Below are 16,003 nucleotides of genomic sequence, written 5' to 3' on the forward strand. Positions count from 1 at the left end.
CAAAATAAACATAATTTTATATTAAATCTTCCTAATTTGTATCAGATTCACATATGCAAATACAACTGATATATTAAACAAATTTAAAATAAAATGTTCTAATTCTGCTAAAAAGCATTATGTTAATATAATGAGCGCAACCAGGAAATAGAGCCACCTGTTCAATTCATCTGAACAGTTTGTTTTGGTATATTCGCTGTGTTGACTAATCAGATATACATGCCTTTCCCTGTGTGTTAGAACACCTACCATGGTTATAAAACAAAAGATAGATGGCCATGGGGCAATAGAAGTATTATTTTAGCCAGGCATGGTGGCGCACGCCTTTAATCCCAGCACTAGGGAGGCAGAGGCAGGCAGATCTCTGTGAGTTCAAGGACAGCCTGGTCTCCATAGTGAATCCAGGCCAGCCAGGGCTACAGGGAGACCCTGTCTCAAAAAAAAAAAAACAAAAAAAAAAAAAAAAAAGATTATTTTAAACTTGCTAGGTGATATTTTCCCTGGAAAATTCTTTTCACATCAATCAGTATAATCACTGTAAACACTAATTGTATATAAAATTCAGGTCATTGAGACCTAGTTCAAATACAATCTTGTGCACTAGGTTCTTTATAAGGCTCAAAAACTCACCAATTTCATAGACATTCTTGTTAGCTGAAGTTGAGTTATTGATCTCTGCATATGGGGAATCTCTTCGTGCTGGTGACTTCATCTCTACGTAGCCACACTCAGAGCTTTTAGGGAGCAGTACAGGGGGGTCTTTAATCGTGGCATATGGGTTTTCAGAACTGCTGAGGGAGCAATTACTTGAATTGTATTCAGAGTTCTTTCCCAGATCTGTGAAGAGAAATGGCAGAAAAGGAATAAATGCCGTCTCCTGGGCAATATCATTCTTGGTGATAATTTCCTTGGGTGGGTTACTTCTGTTTCTTTATGAGTACATTTCTATAACTGTATTTGCTGAAAATAATGTCATACATTTCCACTTATTTTTGAGATAATTTGCTATAAAATTGGCCATCTATAAAGTAATTTTAGCTTCTTTCTAAGGGACTGCCAAGGAAAATAGCATGGATCTGATTTCATTTCAATGGTCACATTCAGACACAATTATTACTCTGTTTTACTAAGACAAAATGTACTAACTGAAGTCTTTTCATCAGGAAACTAGAAGCCGATGGTGCAGGAGCACAGGAAAGTTTGTTTATCATAAGGAGAAAGTCATTTGTGCTATGAAACCTCTAAACTTCAGGACTGGACACCAAGTGCTCATACTCTCCTGAAGTGCGGGGCCAGTCACCAGACATGCTGGTTTCTTTTCCTAGTGATTTCCTATTTCCCTTCTCTCTCCCCATACACTAGTTCTTTTAAAGGAAACATATTTCCTCAGCAACTGAAACCTTTGCTCCCCAAACATGATCCACCCATATGAGTCAAACACGTTTTTGTCTTAGCATAGTCATTTCAGTCTCTAAGATAATTCTTTAAAGCAAGATTCAGTTATACATATTTCTTCCTTGAATTTACACCATACCTTTTAAGGACTTCCCCAGATAACTTCTGTCAAGCCCAAAAGCACCTGTTACAGCAGAAGAAAAATCAGCCCATGAGAACTAGAAGTAAAAGAAAACCCACCCGATATCCCAACAAGGTGGCAGGTAATCTCTGCCTCTAAAGCTTATACCACATCAGTCATGCCAGAAGCTGAACCCAAGTATACAGTACACACACACACACACACAGACACACACACACACACAGACACACACACACACACAGACACACACACACACACAGACACACACACACACACACACACGTGTGCACGCACGTACCTCAACATTACCTAATCATTTAAAAGGACTGTGGAAAAGGCTAATGAATTCAAGGTGGAAATCAAGGCACAGGGAGAGATGAATCAGTAAAGTTGAATCAAAGCTGAATGGCAGAACGGACTTAGCCAGGACTAGACCTGAGAATTCACTCCCTGGTGCAGTGCTTTCAAGGATGTGATAGTTTTCAAATTGTTTTCCTCATTAGAACTGAATGTCAGTTGAATATTTATTTGGTATAAATTATATGTATAATAATAAATTATTATAGTAAAACTCCAAAACCATGTATATAATTTGGACCTCTGTTGTGAATCTGACACACAGTCTTGCTATGTTCAGATGTGCAAATCCATCTGACAATGTTGGCATAGGATGCAGACAAAAGAATTTGTACACTCTGCTTTACTGAAACATTCTAGTTCTACAGTAAGACGCATCCCAGAGCCCATACAGATTGTCTCCTATACCTCAGGGAATTTCACACGCACAGAGTTCACAGCAGAAGAGAGCAGTCACAGGCCCCCTTCAGGACTCAGTGCTCCCTTTGCCTTTTCCCCACTTTGTACAGTTAACCTTTGTGCTTTCTGGTGTATGCATCTTTAGAATAAGAACTGGGGCATTCACCCAGTAGGGAAGCCAGATTTAGCAAATAAAAATTAAGTTCAAAGCTGGGTGTGGTGGGGTTAAAGGTGGACACCACCATGCCTGGTTGTATTGATTATTAATTGATGCTGAAGGGCCCAGTCCACTGTGGGGGGCCCCAGTCCTTGGTAGGTGGTCTTGAGGTATATAAGAAAACCATTTAAGCACGAGCATGGGGGGGGGGCGCGGAGAGCGCATGGAGTGCTCCTCTATGGTTTCTGCCTCAGGTTCCTGCCTTGAGTTCCTGCTCTGATTTCCTTCTATGATGGACTGAGATCTGGAAGTATAAGATTAAGTAAATCCTTTCCTCCCCTAAGTTGCTTTTGATCAGAATGTTTTATCACAGCAACAGAATGAAACTAATAGAAAGGCACTGAACACCTGCTCCATACTGGATCACTAATCTCCTCCTTGAAAATAAGGGGAAGCTGCCCCATGTTCTCAGTGATGTATCACAGATGTTGGTGCCCACAATGTCTTCAGGAAGACTGCACAATCACAACTATTTTCATAACAAAACCATATTACTTGCCTTTTCACTCTAATTCTCTTTCAAATGTACAACAGAGTTTTCCAGAAGCTATACAAAGCATGCAGACACAACCGACTGAACGCAAAACAGATAAAAGAATTTAGGTATTTGCTATTAGGTCAGACAGTAAAGAAATCTGCAAAACTGTAAAGCAGCACTGCTCTTCTCACTAATTTGCATGGTAGGGAAAATGTAGTTATATTTCATAAAAACACATTTAACACTATAAAACTGGGTTTTTATTCAAATTAGTTAAAATAACTCTTTTTAAGGTGCTCTTAGTTTTTAACTTGTAATATGATAAATATCAAGAGACTCAGTCCACACCAACATTGGGTCTTCAATAATTTTTAAGGATATAATTGATCCTGATTCCAAAAGCTTGAGGACTGTTAATCTGATGACTGTGTCCTCTCCTGAAACGGGGATAAATATTGCACATCATGCCTGATATTAAAAGTTAACAAAGAGGAACCCACATCATGGCACAAGTTGATGGGGTCCAAATTCAAAGCAGGTTACCAGGCCTTGTGCAAGTTACTCCAGTTCTTTGTGATTCTATTTCTCAACTGTCCCACGGGGATGCCTGCCTATCAGAGTGTGAGAATTAAGTTAATGTGTATGCTGCTACCACAGGCAGTGATCCTTGTCCATCAATCACAGTACGTAGTAATAACTCAATGAATGTTTGCTGAATAAATAAGGCATTTAGACTGGTACTAAACCCTAGAGAGGAGTTAGGTATAAATTTGGGTTTTGGTGTGTTTCCAGTGGATAGCTACAGTGCACACACAGTGTAGTGACAATGTAGGGTGCCAAAGATGCTCAGCTCAAGGGCCTCACCAAGCTCATTGAGGTAGCCGCCGTGCTTCCAGTCAGCCGGCAGTGTCCCAGTGCAGTCCACCACAGCGCCTCTTTTCCCTGGATTCACATTTTTAAGGTTCACAAACAACTGGTTGTTTTTTGACTGTGAAAAACATGAATGGTAAAAGATTTTAGAAGACAACACAGAGGGGAAATCAAGTTCATGGTACATTGGAAGAACTGGCCCTCAAGGGAGGCTGAGGAAGAGGCAAGGTGAGCCATGCCTGGAGCAGAGCGTGTGTCCCTTGGCCTAGCGCCTCCCTCCACACCTGAAGGCCTTCATTTTACCCTGGGTCAATTAGACCTTATTTGGGTTTATAAATGTGGAATTTTAAATTAAAGAAAAGAATTAACTATGGGTCTAAGTTCTTTCATCAAAATCTCCACGATACTGTGAATGGTGCCTTGGCCCTTATACACAAACACAGGGCTATCAGTATGAGAAGAGGTAGATGATGAACAGGAATCTCTGGAAATTGTGAAGAGCTGCTTGACTAGGAAGCGCCACCATTAAAAGCTGGCTGTGCTGATTTAATGACCGTGGGTTAATTAACTTGCTTGTTTTGTTTCTTGGCTTCCTAATAGAGAGCTGGACAGCAGTAAGGCAGCTTGGGGACAGAATTTGGGTACAGTTGGAAGGTGAGTTGGAGCTCAGAGCATCACGGAGAGGGCCTAGGAGTATAGATGGTCTGAAAAGATAAACTTGGTGATTTCACTTTAGGTCTATATGTTTTTATTAATATCATCATGAGGCATGGTTTTAAAATCTCATATAAATAGGCAGGCATGATGATGCAAATCTTTAATCGAAGCATTCCAAAGGCAGAGGGAAGCAGATATCCATGTGTTCGAGGCCAGCCTGCTCTACATAGGGAGTTCCAGGCTAGCCAGAGCTACATAGTGAGACTCTATCTCAAAAAATTAAAACAGAAACAAAAAACAACAAAACAACAACAACAACAACAAAAACCAAACTAACCGAAAAACAAAAAACCTCCCATGCTGAGTGAACAGACATGGCAGTGTGCCCTCAGGAGATAGAGGCAGGCAGATCTTTGTGAGATTGAGGCCAGCCTTGTCCACATAGTGACTTCCAGGCAGGCTGGGACTAGGGGGACCCTGCCAAAAATAAATAAAATAAAATAAAACAACAATATCCAAAATCTCATGTAAAATTAGGAACATTTTCCAAGGATGTAATGGAAACAGTACAGACTGTAGAGCCAGGGAGACTTTGCTTCAAAAAGCAGCCGTCTTCCTACTAGCTGGGCAGCCTGTGGAAGAGACTGGAACTCCCGGTCACTCAGCTTTTGGTAAGTACTCCTGAGATGCTTAGAGATACCCAGAGGACTGTCAGGAGGGATCAAGTGAGAAATACACACAAACTACCTAGAGCAACATCGGCACACAGCAGCCCCCCTTAAACGCGTGTTCCCCGCCTCGTTCCCCTGCCCTGCCCACTTTCCCAATCTGGAGCTCCTTTCTCTCACCTTGGCAATGGTCATCCTGTCCCTGTTGTTGACATGAGAGGATGTGGCACACTGGGTAAGTGTATGGTAGCTGGGATTGGTGAAGTAGTGACTATTGCCATTTCCACCATTACTGTGGGGCAGGGTTTCTACAAGAAGAGAATGGTTAAGATGGCAGGCACTCCTAAATCAAAATAACAGTACAACTGTTTCCCTCTCCTGCCCAACCTACTCAGCAGAGGACCGAGGAGCAGTAGGCACCAGTCATTGCCTCCCCCCAATGTGTGAATGCATCCAGACAGCCTCTCATAGTTCTAGGGAGTGGGAGAGTCAGAACAGGCCTCATCTGAAACTACATCAGCTAGAATTGTCCTCTTCTTTAAGACACTTGATTTCTTGACCTGGAAATACACTCCCATGTAAACTGTCCACTTTACATATTCTCCCAGGATCATAATATTTGTTAAGCATGTAGCCAGCCTGAAACCCTTTTGTCATTGCTCAAGTCTGAGTAAGATTTTCCATTTTCAGATACCTCGGTTAGAGAGGTCACTATTTTTGATGGCGGAATGTGTCATTTTTTTTTTTTTTTAAACAGGGTCTCCATGTAGCCCTAGCTGGCCTGAAACTCACTATGTAGACCAGGCTGGCCTTGAACTCACAGAGCTCTGCCTGCCTTTACTTCCCAAGTGCTGGATGAAAGGTGTGCACTGCCATACCCGGCCTGAATGTGTCATTTTTAAAGTGTTTTTCTTTAATGGGGACTTGTGCCAGAAGGAAGATTCAAAAAGAAGTTTCTTAGCAGACTGCCTGGGTTCTTGCTAATATCCAGAATTGACTGCTATATAACAGTCTCTTCAGTTAATGACTAGTGTGGGCACAGGGAGGCGGGTGCTGTGGAAGCACACAGGCTAGAGGCAGAGGGCCTGGCTCCTGTTTGAATGTGCTCTATGGCTTTGCAATTCCCTTTGTCTCCTCTTACTCACATAAGAATTTGGAACTGGCTGTCCAGACGAGCCTCTCCTGGAATGAAATTGCTTAAATAGAAAGCAACCCTTCAATGAGCCCAATTTAAAAATCCTCAAAGAGGACCTAGAGCGATGACTCAGCAGTGAAAGATGCTTGCTACTTTCTCAAATGATGCAAGTCTGGTTCTAGCACCCACGTTGGCTGGCTTACAACCCCCTGACACTTCAGCTCCAGGGGATCTGACACCCACTTCTGGTCTCCATGGACACCCACAGACATGTGCGTGTCCAAAAGACAGACATACACACACACAAATATAAATAAATAAATAAAAAGAAACAAATAAATAATAAATCTTTTAAAAGTCCTCATAGGAAAAGGACAGTGAAAATTTTACTACTACTACTGAGATGGAAACCATGTCTCAAGCCATGCATTCCTTTTCTGAACATGGACGTCACCTCAGGGACAACCGACAGAAACAATGGACACACAGCCAAACACCCAGTTCCCAAGCAGCAGGCGAGGCCTCCCCTTCTGAGGAAGGGAGTGCCCCTACCTGCAATGGTGTAATCCGCATTGATGACCCTCATGGCTGGGGTGTAGGTCACAGCCGGCATGCTCGACTCCTTCCCCTTCTGCTTGTGTCTATAAATAATGAACAGCGCCAGCAGGAAGAGCACAACGAGGACAAGGATGATGATGCCCGCGATGGCTCCGATCTGGTAGGAATCAGCGGGAAGAGCTGTGCTGGTTCGGCTTAAGCTGTTCAGATTGCCAACGATTATAACACCAGCTGGGGAAAGGTGGAGACAGGTAAGTGTGGATGACCGTGTGCCAGATAAGTGTTTGATGTCTATTTTTTAAAAACCCTCCCACTGTGCTAATGCCTCGGTATTTTCAGTTCATGAAATATTAATTTGGAAAAGCAAATATTTTCAAATGCTAAACATTCTTTATTTTTAGATGTTGATGGTTGCTAGCTCCCAGAGAAAGGTTGCTCTAAACCTCCAAGAGAGGGGGTTTGAACCCTGAGATTTAGGAGCAAGATTGGGAGCCCCCTGTCTTCTAAATTAAACACTTAGACCGGCAATTAATTTTGGATAATAATCTGCCTAATTTTTGTTTTGTTTTATATATTATCTAGTAGTGAGCTTATACAGGGATAAATCCTAAATGCTCAACTATCTAACTCAATCTTTCATTTATCTTTAAGATTTCTAAGAGTAATTTGCCTTCCAAACAAGCACGACTACAATCTTAATCTAGTTCAATGCACCTTTTACCTCAGTAGTTCTAGAAAAAACTACTTTCAATGACAGGAAGATTTCTCTTGATATTACCTGGTATCATCGCTTATACCTGTGTTCATTAAGCTCAAAATTCAGTCCTACGTAGTTCTTTCTTGTCTATATCAAGTGGGAAGGCTAACGGTCCAAAGTGGGTCAAGAAACAGCATCAGAAATGCAACCCACATACTCTGAGCTTCCTTTCAGCTCCCAAGCTGGTTTCATCATTAGGAGTTGCTTTCAGCTCGAATAAAAGCTCCCGTGAGTTTATGATTCTTAAAGTTAGGGGACTTTCTTATAAAACAGTCCAAGGAGCCAGGTGTGATGGCACACACCTGTAATTCCAAGACTCAGGAGCCTGAAGCAGGAATGTCCAGGCGGGGGGCTGGCTTAGGCTACATAGTGAGACCCTGCATCAAACAACAACAAGGACAAAACAAAACAAAAATAAATGATCCTCCTGCCCCCAAATCCAGAATACTGCGGCTACCGAAGTGAGGTTAGGACGTGCTTGTAATAGTGACAGGGTGAAATGTAACATCTAGCTGTGGTTATAATCAAGTGTAAATCATAAGCATGCAAAAGTTATTTTGTGAGAGGAATTGAGCACTGCATTTAGCGCACCTAAAATGCTGCATGCATTTCTGAAGGCTCACAGCATCTCTGCTCAACACCACGGAAGACTGCAGGGGCGGGGATGGGGGAGGCTCTTTGGAAGTCAGAACCAGCAGAAACACGTTCCCAAAGAATTCTCCAGCCCACAGTCAGAGCTGTCCAAGAGCCCCAGTGAGACTATTTGACAAATACTGCCAGATGGCTATGTTATATACCCTAGTTAAAACAACACAGGCACAAATTTCTTAAAAAGTTAAATATGTGCCTGCTCTACAACTCAGTCATTCCATTCCTGAGTGCTAACCTCAAATAAATGAAAACACACGCTATGCAAAGTCTGTTGTTCACAGCAGCTTTAGCTGAAAGCTGGAAACAGCCCAAATGTCTACATACTATGGTATATCCATTCAATGAACACTACTCAGCAACAAAAGAACTAAATTATTGATATGTTTTAAAACATGTTTAAGCCGGCATGGTGGCACACACCTTTAATCCCAGCACTCGGGAGGCAGAGGCTGGCGGATCTTTGTGAGTTTGAGGCTAGCCTGGTCTACATAAGTGAGTTCCAGGACAGCTGGGGCTACAGGGAGACCCTGTCTCAAAAAGACAAAAACAACAAAAAAATCCATGTTTAATTTCAAAACATTTGTGCTAACTAAAGAAAACCACACATGAGTATACTAATTTCTTTCATATGAAATTCTAGAAAATGCTAATAGTGACAGATAAATGAGTGGTTGCCTGCAATCCAATGGAAAGATGGCAGAAAGGGTGTGAGGAAGCAGAGAGGGTGACAGGTATTAGCTCTATTGTGGTGACAGCTTTAGGAGTACATATGTGTTTCAGAGTTTGTCAGATCATATACTTTAAATGTATGTGACATTATATGTTAACTGTACCTCAACAAAGCTGGAAAAAAATCATAGGCCAATAGAAAGTTAATGAATTTTGGAGTAAGAAAAACCTAGCATCAAACCCGTATTCTGAATACTGGCTATGTAAGCTTGGGGAAATTGCTCAACTTCTGTAACCTTTCGGTACAGACATGAATGATAGCAAAATAAAACATTCTATCTGCAAACTAAATAAATAACTAGTTACACCACGCACGTTTTAATGAGGACTACCCAAGGTAACATAAGAGAAAGTATTTAACACTAGGTGTACACAGTAGCCGCGTGCTAAGAGGCAATAGTTATTATTTACTAGTACTCTACCTTGATCACATCGTGCCCCCTTCCATCCTGGGCTGCAGTAACAGGTCCCAGTAATATGGTCACAGGTGGAGTTGTTCAGACAGTCACATATCTGGCGACAACCATAGCCGTATGTTCCTGCAGGGCATTCTGAGGAGAAAATGAAGTGGGTGTATTTACACATTCTTGGGGATCCAGATCAAGGCTGTCCCCTGCTTTGTGCTCCATACCTCAGGAGGTGAGCCTTCTGTGCAGTCCTGCTTCGACAGGCTGTACCACCCAAGGTGTAGAAACTAGACAGCAGACAGCATTCCCTTAGCCATGGCTGACCTTTCAGTCCAGGCTGCCCAAGACTGAGCTGTTCAACATTACAGCCCGGCTCCGGATACCTTTGCCTGCTGAATCCCCACTTTCCTGAAGAATGTGTGGAGGGTTTGTGGGACTCACATGGAGCAGATGAAAAGAATCATGAAGAACGATTTGATATAACTCCAGCAGTCTGGATCACAAGGGAACTAGACTGAAAAGTGTAAACTGGAGATACTTTCTGAGAGCATACATATTTTACTATAGTCTTGGGATCCTCTTAAACACACATTCACATCTGGATTAGCTGGGATTGGAAGGGGTTTGGGCAATTTTCTAGGTAAGAGCTTCATTTGCTATAGAATGATTCAAATGCTTGTTTTTCAGGTTGAAGTCTCAGGGACTACAGCAATAGGATTCTTACAATGTGCCAGAAGAAGAACTGTGGGTAGGGATGGAAAATCTGAAAATCTTCATGACAAAATACTGGTGTGGTGTGTAAAGTGAACAGCAGGGGGCAATGTGCTGTTATCGGTGTTTTCTGAGAAACAGATTTTCTGTTTACAAGGAGCATTGGGTGAAGTCTTCAAAAACGTGGACACTTTAATTCAATGTTCAGAGTAATTATGGAAGCACTTAAGAGAGTTTTCTTAATAAGGCTTTAACCAGTTGTCTGGCATTTGACTGCAAGTCAGTTTAGAGCCCACTCTGATTTCCCTGCCTATGTTTAGACATCTATGCATGGGCATTTATACATACAGAGGGTGCTGAGCATGCAACTATGTGACTCAGTAAGCCCTTTTTTTATGATCAAATAGAACAGCAATGCAAAACTAAAATCACAGTGTCTTGAAGGTTAAGACTAAGAGGAGACATTGTTAGTGGAAAGAGTAAAAAAAAAAATTGTCAAAAGGGTAGAAACATTTTTCTGGACTGGTTCCTACAGCGGTTACTGGGGATGGGTACTTCTCCCCAACCAATGCCCTGTTCTCTGATGTAAGTCCGGGTGCACCCGAGGTGAGGAAAGTTCGACGGCCTCTGTTAAGCCTCTGAGAAACCATGTTCCAAAAAGAAGAGAGGGAGAGAAAGCCAGGAAGAACATAATGGAAAACTTGAATTCTGTCTCCATTCTTAGGGTCTACACCCCACCCCCACCCCAGAGTGCTGTAGTTACTCAGAAGGATTCTAGGGGGTAGGTCCTAAGAGGGAAAATCAACTGTGCTGGTGACTAACCATCCATTCAAACAACTCAAAAGCTTCAATAATCTTGCCTTACTATTTCTGGGCATTTAGGAAAGTTGATCTAGATGCCAGGTGACGCTGCGCTTTTGTACTCACTCTGCTCACAGTGCCTCCCCATGAATCCTGTGCGGCAGGTACACTGCCCAGAGATGTGGTCACAGTCAGCCCCATTTTGACACTGGCATATCAGTGTACAGTCCTTGCCGTAAAACCCCAGAGGACATCCTGTGCAAGAAGGAAGGACAGCGGACGTTAGAAGGGTGCTTATGGAAAACACAGCTCCTGCTTCCCACACACTTGTGTTTGAACTTGAAGGACTGTGAGTGCTATTTGAGAATAAAGGCATCTGCACACATCTCCACTCCTCACAGGGATGCTTAGGAGTCTCAAGTCTGGGCTCTTGCAAGGAGACTGTAATCTACAACAGGAGGAAGAAGAGTTCCATACCTGTCAGTGCAACCATCACGGGCGTCTTCCTATATGGTATTCCCTCTCATTCTTCACTCAGCTATGAGAATCCTGGCCTTGAATTCCCTGGACTAAAATAAGTTCTTTATATTTAAATAATATGTATTCTTTTACTTGTAGTAAAAAATGACTCAAATTCTATTACCATTCTTGTCCATTTTGTCTGTTATTAACTTAAATGGCACGATCACTTTCACATATGTAGAATGCTTAACTTAAAAACAACCATGCTGGGCTGGAGAGATGGCTCAGCAGTTAAGAACACTGGTTGTTCTTGCGAAGACCCGGGTTCGAATCCCAGCACCCACATGGCAGCTAACAACTGTCTGTAACTCCAACAGCATCTTCTGTCCTCTGTGGTCATTGCATGACACCGGCGGCCTTGCCTACATGTAGGCAATACATGCATACACATAAAATAAAAATAATGAATAAAATCTTTTTAAAAAACAACAACTGGGCATGGTGGTGCACTCCTTTAATCCCAGCACTTGGGAGGCAGAGGCAGGCAGGTCTCTGTGAGTTCAAGGCCAGCCTGGTCTACACAGTGAGTTCCAGGACAGCTGGGGCTACAGGGAGACCCTGCCTCAAACAAAAAGACAAAAAAAAAAAAGTGCTTCAGAGGTGCTTTGAAAAACATTTCAAGTCTTCACACTGCTGCACAACTTCTTAGACTGCCAAGACCTTGGGCCAGAAGACCACACATAAGCTCTACTGGCGTATGTGGTCAGCAGCTGCTCTCAAGACTGCTTCAGGCACAGTGAAAGCTTCAATAACAAGTGCATTCATTAGTTGTTTCCAATGTTATACATGCCTTTTATTTGCTCATTTTAGGAAAGCCCAGATTTCCAGAAGCAGGGGCAGCACACAGACCACAGACGCTAGCACACATTGACACACAGATCACAGATGTCAGCACGCACTGACATCCCACCATGTCGGGTTTATTTAACACCTACTCTCCACCAGTTCCTTTTCGTTCATTCCATCATTTGATTTTTAATGGCCTATAAATACATGCATTGGTGTTTCTAAGCTGTGTATAGAAACGAGGCCCCGAGCATCACATAGCTGGCAAATGGAAGGATGACAAGCCTATGCTGAGACCAGACCCATGAAGTCACCCCTGTGCCACACTGTGGGACTTAAAAAGGTCCTTTGTTCAAAGTAGACCCTACTTTTAGAATTTCCAATAATCAAAGTATTTTCTCTAAGGAGTTCAAGATCTTTCAGATGCACAATCTTTAGAGATGACCTTGCATATTTTTTTCCTTGTCAAGTCTCCCTTTCAAATCTTGGATGAATAGTTATCCATCCTTCTAGAAATTTCTAAGTCTTTTTCCAACTATTCTCTCATTATACTTACAAATTTGTATTAAACAAGAATTGCTTAGTTTCTAACTTACTTCTCTTCTCAGCTCATTGCTGTATTTCAAAGTTATATTATCTATAACTTTATATATATAATTATATATTATATATAAAATGTTTTATACATATATATGTTTTTCTTTCTTGTCTCCTTTATTCAATTGAAAGCCATAGGGCATCCCCCACCCACCCAATGGCATTCATCTGGGGAATCCTTGCACGTTATATCTTATGATACCAAAAGCCTCATGGAAAAAAATTAAGGACAGTTTGTGGGCTAGTTTTTTGTCAGCAAGACACAAACCAGAGATACCTGGGAAGAGGGGATCTCAAGTGAGAAATTCTTCCATCAGACTGGCCTGTGGGCATATCTGTGAGGCATTTCCTTGATTCCAAATTGATGTGGGATGTCCAGCCCACTGTGGGCAGTGTCATCCCTAGGCAGGTGGGCCTGGGCTGTGTAAGAAAGGTAGCTGACCAAGCCAGGGAAACCAGCCAGTAAGCAGTGTTTATCTGTAGTCTCTGCTGCAGTTCCTGTCTCAGAGTTCCTGCCTTGAGTTCCTGCTCTGGCTTCCCTCAATGAACTGTAACCAGTATGCCAAATAAACACTTTCCTCTCCCACATTGCTTTTAGTCAAGGTGTTTAACACAGCTACTGAAAGACACCAGAGCACTGTGGGATACAGAATAGAAGAAAGAACTAGAGTGGTGGTTTAAAAAACATGGCCCTGGATGGAATGCAGAGAAATGCAGATGCCCAGGTCCCAGTCCAGACACACTGAGTCAGACACCTCAGGGATGGGCTTGGCACTTGGAGTTGAGATTGCTCTAGGTGACTTATTCTCTCTGAGAGCACTCAGTGAGTAAGGCAGGGAGGTGCACTGTTTCCACTGTCTTTCTAACCCCCATTACTTATCCTGTTTGTGTGATCAGAATAAATTAGACAATTTGATCCATAGAAATACAGACTTGTGAAGAGAGAAATCAATCACATTATTAGTGCACACAGTGCCACTCTACCTCAATGTCCTGATATAAGACACACACAGAATCCCTGGAATGTTCTCTCTCTCTCTCTCTCTCTCTCTCTCTCTCTCTCTCTCTCTCTCCCTCCCTACCCTCCCTCCCTCCCCTATGTGTCCCTGGGTGGAACTCACTATGTAGACCAGGCCAGCCTCAAACTCACAGAGATCACTTGCATGTGGGAGTTCTTAACCACTGAGATAAATGCAGATGTCTAGCGGTCATTGAGTATGAGACAAGGTGACATATGTCCTGCCAGGAGCCCTTGCTGATCTCAAAAGTACATGCAAATGGGGGGCGATATTTCCTCCATGGGTGTGGCTCCCCTTGGTGAACTTACTCTGCGTGCAGTAGAGCCCTGTCCAGCCTGGAGTACATTTACATTCCCCATCATAGGCACTGCAGAAGGCTCCATTGTGGCAGTTGCAGGTGTGGATACAATTCGGGCCCCAGTGGGCAGGGGGGCAGGCTGAAACCATAGGAAGCATGGAAAGGTGAGTCATAGTCCCCAGACAGAGGACTTTCCATCTACTCTCCTCCAACATTTTTCAGGTGAGAGGTTAGCACTACTGACAAGTATAAACATCCAGTTTAGTGCAGAGAACCTGAATTCTGCATTAAAACCCAAAAGACGGTGTTGGCTGCAACAATGACCAGCATTCCTGACATACATGCTCATTAGAAGAAGTGACAGACCAAGAATTATCCTTTTTATTTCATTTTTATTTTATGTGCATGCATGTATTGCCTGCATGTAGGTAAGTGCACTTGTGTTGTGCAGTGCCCATGGTGGGCAGAAGGGGCTGTTGGATCCCTTGGAACTGGTGTTACAGACAGTTGTTAGCTGCCATGTGGGTACTGGGATTCGAACCCGGGTCTTCTACAAGAACAGCCAGTGTTCTTAACCGCTGAGCCATCTCTCCAGCCCCAAGAATTATCTTTTTAAGATTTTATTTATGAGTGTTATGCCTGTATGTATGTAAGTGCACCCGTGTCTTACAATGCTGGCAAAGGTCAGAAGAGGGTGTTGGATTCCCTAGAACTGGAGTTACAAATGGTTGTTACCCACCATGTGGGTGCTGGGAATTGAACCCAGGTCCTTTACAAGATCAGCCAGTGTTCTTAACCATTGAGCCATTTCTCCAACCCCACAAGAATTATCTTTACATTTTTATTATTAAACAAATCACATTTGACGCCTACTGTGTACCCAGCACTGTTCTGGGAAATGAGGAACAAGAAGGAGAGCAGAGGACAAGGCAGGAGTGCACACCACACTCCGAGGATGTCCATTTCAGCAAGATAGCAAAACCAACCAGCCAACTGGAAAAACAATGGTGGGGGCTAAGAAGGACAAGACTGAGAAGAACTACCCTGTAAGTCTGATCACCCTGAGAAGGGGACAACTGAGCAGAGATCAGACAGGGAAGGGATTTGACGTGGGGATCCGAGGTCATGGGACTCATGTTGCTGCTAGTTTTCCAGTCCTGGCCTTGTCACTGAGCTCCAGAGTCACCACTAGACTCTCGTTTTATGTGCTAAAGTTACCAACTCTACGTAAGAACTGATTTACCCAGAGAAACTCTTGATCAGAAGTAGTAGGAAGCAAAAGTAAATCATCATGGGTCACTGACAATTGAAGAGCTACTACAAAGTTAGGTAGAGTATGGGGCAAAAAAAGTTGGTTTTCAAAAAATATTTTATTTGTACTAACACTTCAGGAACATATTTACTTGAAAGAAGGATTGCTTATAATTTCAATTTGATTATCCAATGGAGAAGATGAGCAATAAAGAAAATAAATAAATATGAAGTAATTTTTAAAATGAAAAAATTCTTTCCTATATGTAGGTACACCATCTTCACATAAGAACAAGAGTAAAATAACAGTTGACATTCAAGGTCTAGAGGAATATTAGAAAGATTTCTAAGCAAACAGCCTTGTTTTATAGATGAAGAAACTTTGGTTTAATAAAGGTGAACAGGGTCCTTCAAGATCATACAGTTTGTAACAATGTTTGTTATTTGCTAGGTAAGTAAGGCTTTGATCTTAAGGCCACAGTAGATGACTGACATGCTCAGCCCACCTGATACTGGATACATCAACTCTTTACCCAAAATAATCTCTTTTTATTGCAGTTTGATTCAATTTTTGTTGAATTTTTGTGAAATTATATAT

General features: G+C 42.4%; 1 protein-coding gene across 3 annotated transcripts in view; it reads right to left on the reverse strand.

Moving 5' to 3' along the window:
* Megf10 (multiple EGF like domains 10) overlaps nt 1–16,003 on the reverse strand; it is a 189,588-nt gene that overhangs the window by 1,784 nt on the left and 171,801 nt on the right. For all 3 annotated transcript variants that reach the window (XM_029567413.1, XM_029567415.1, XM_008840931.3), the window contains 8 exons: nt 14,165–14,293; nt 11,059–11,187; nt 9,436–9,564; nt 6,871–7,107; nt 5,364–5,491; nt 3,853–3,976; nt 1,535–1,579; nt 631–837 (listed from right to left, as the gene is read on the reverse strand). In XM_029567413.1, coding sequence (XP_029423273.1) covers nt 631–837; nt 1,535–1,579; nt 3,853–3,976; nt 5,364–5,491; nt 6,871–7,107; nt 9,436–9,564; nt 11,059–11,187; nt 14,165–14,293 — 1,128 coding nt within the window. The remainder of the gene's footprint in view (nt 1–630; nt 838–1,534; nt 1,580–3,852; nt 3,977–5,363; nt 5,492–6,870; nt 7,108–9,435; nt 9,565–11,058; nt 11,188–14,164; nt 14,294–16,003) is intronic.

Source organism: Nannospalax galili, unplaced genomic scaffold (assembly GCF_000622305.1).
Source record: "Nannospalax galili isolate Female #2095 unplaced genomic scaffold, S.galili_v1.0 scaffold490, whole genome shotgun sequence".
NCBI classification, from domain to species: Eukaryota; Metazoa; Chordata; class Mammalia; order Rodentia; family Spalacidae; genus Nannospalax; species Nannospalax galili.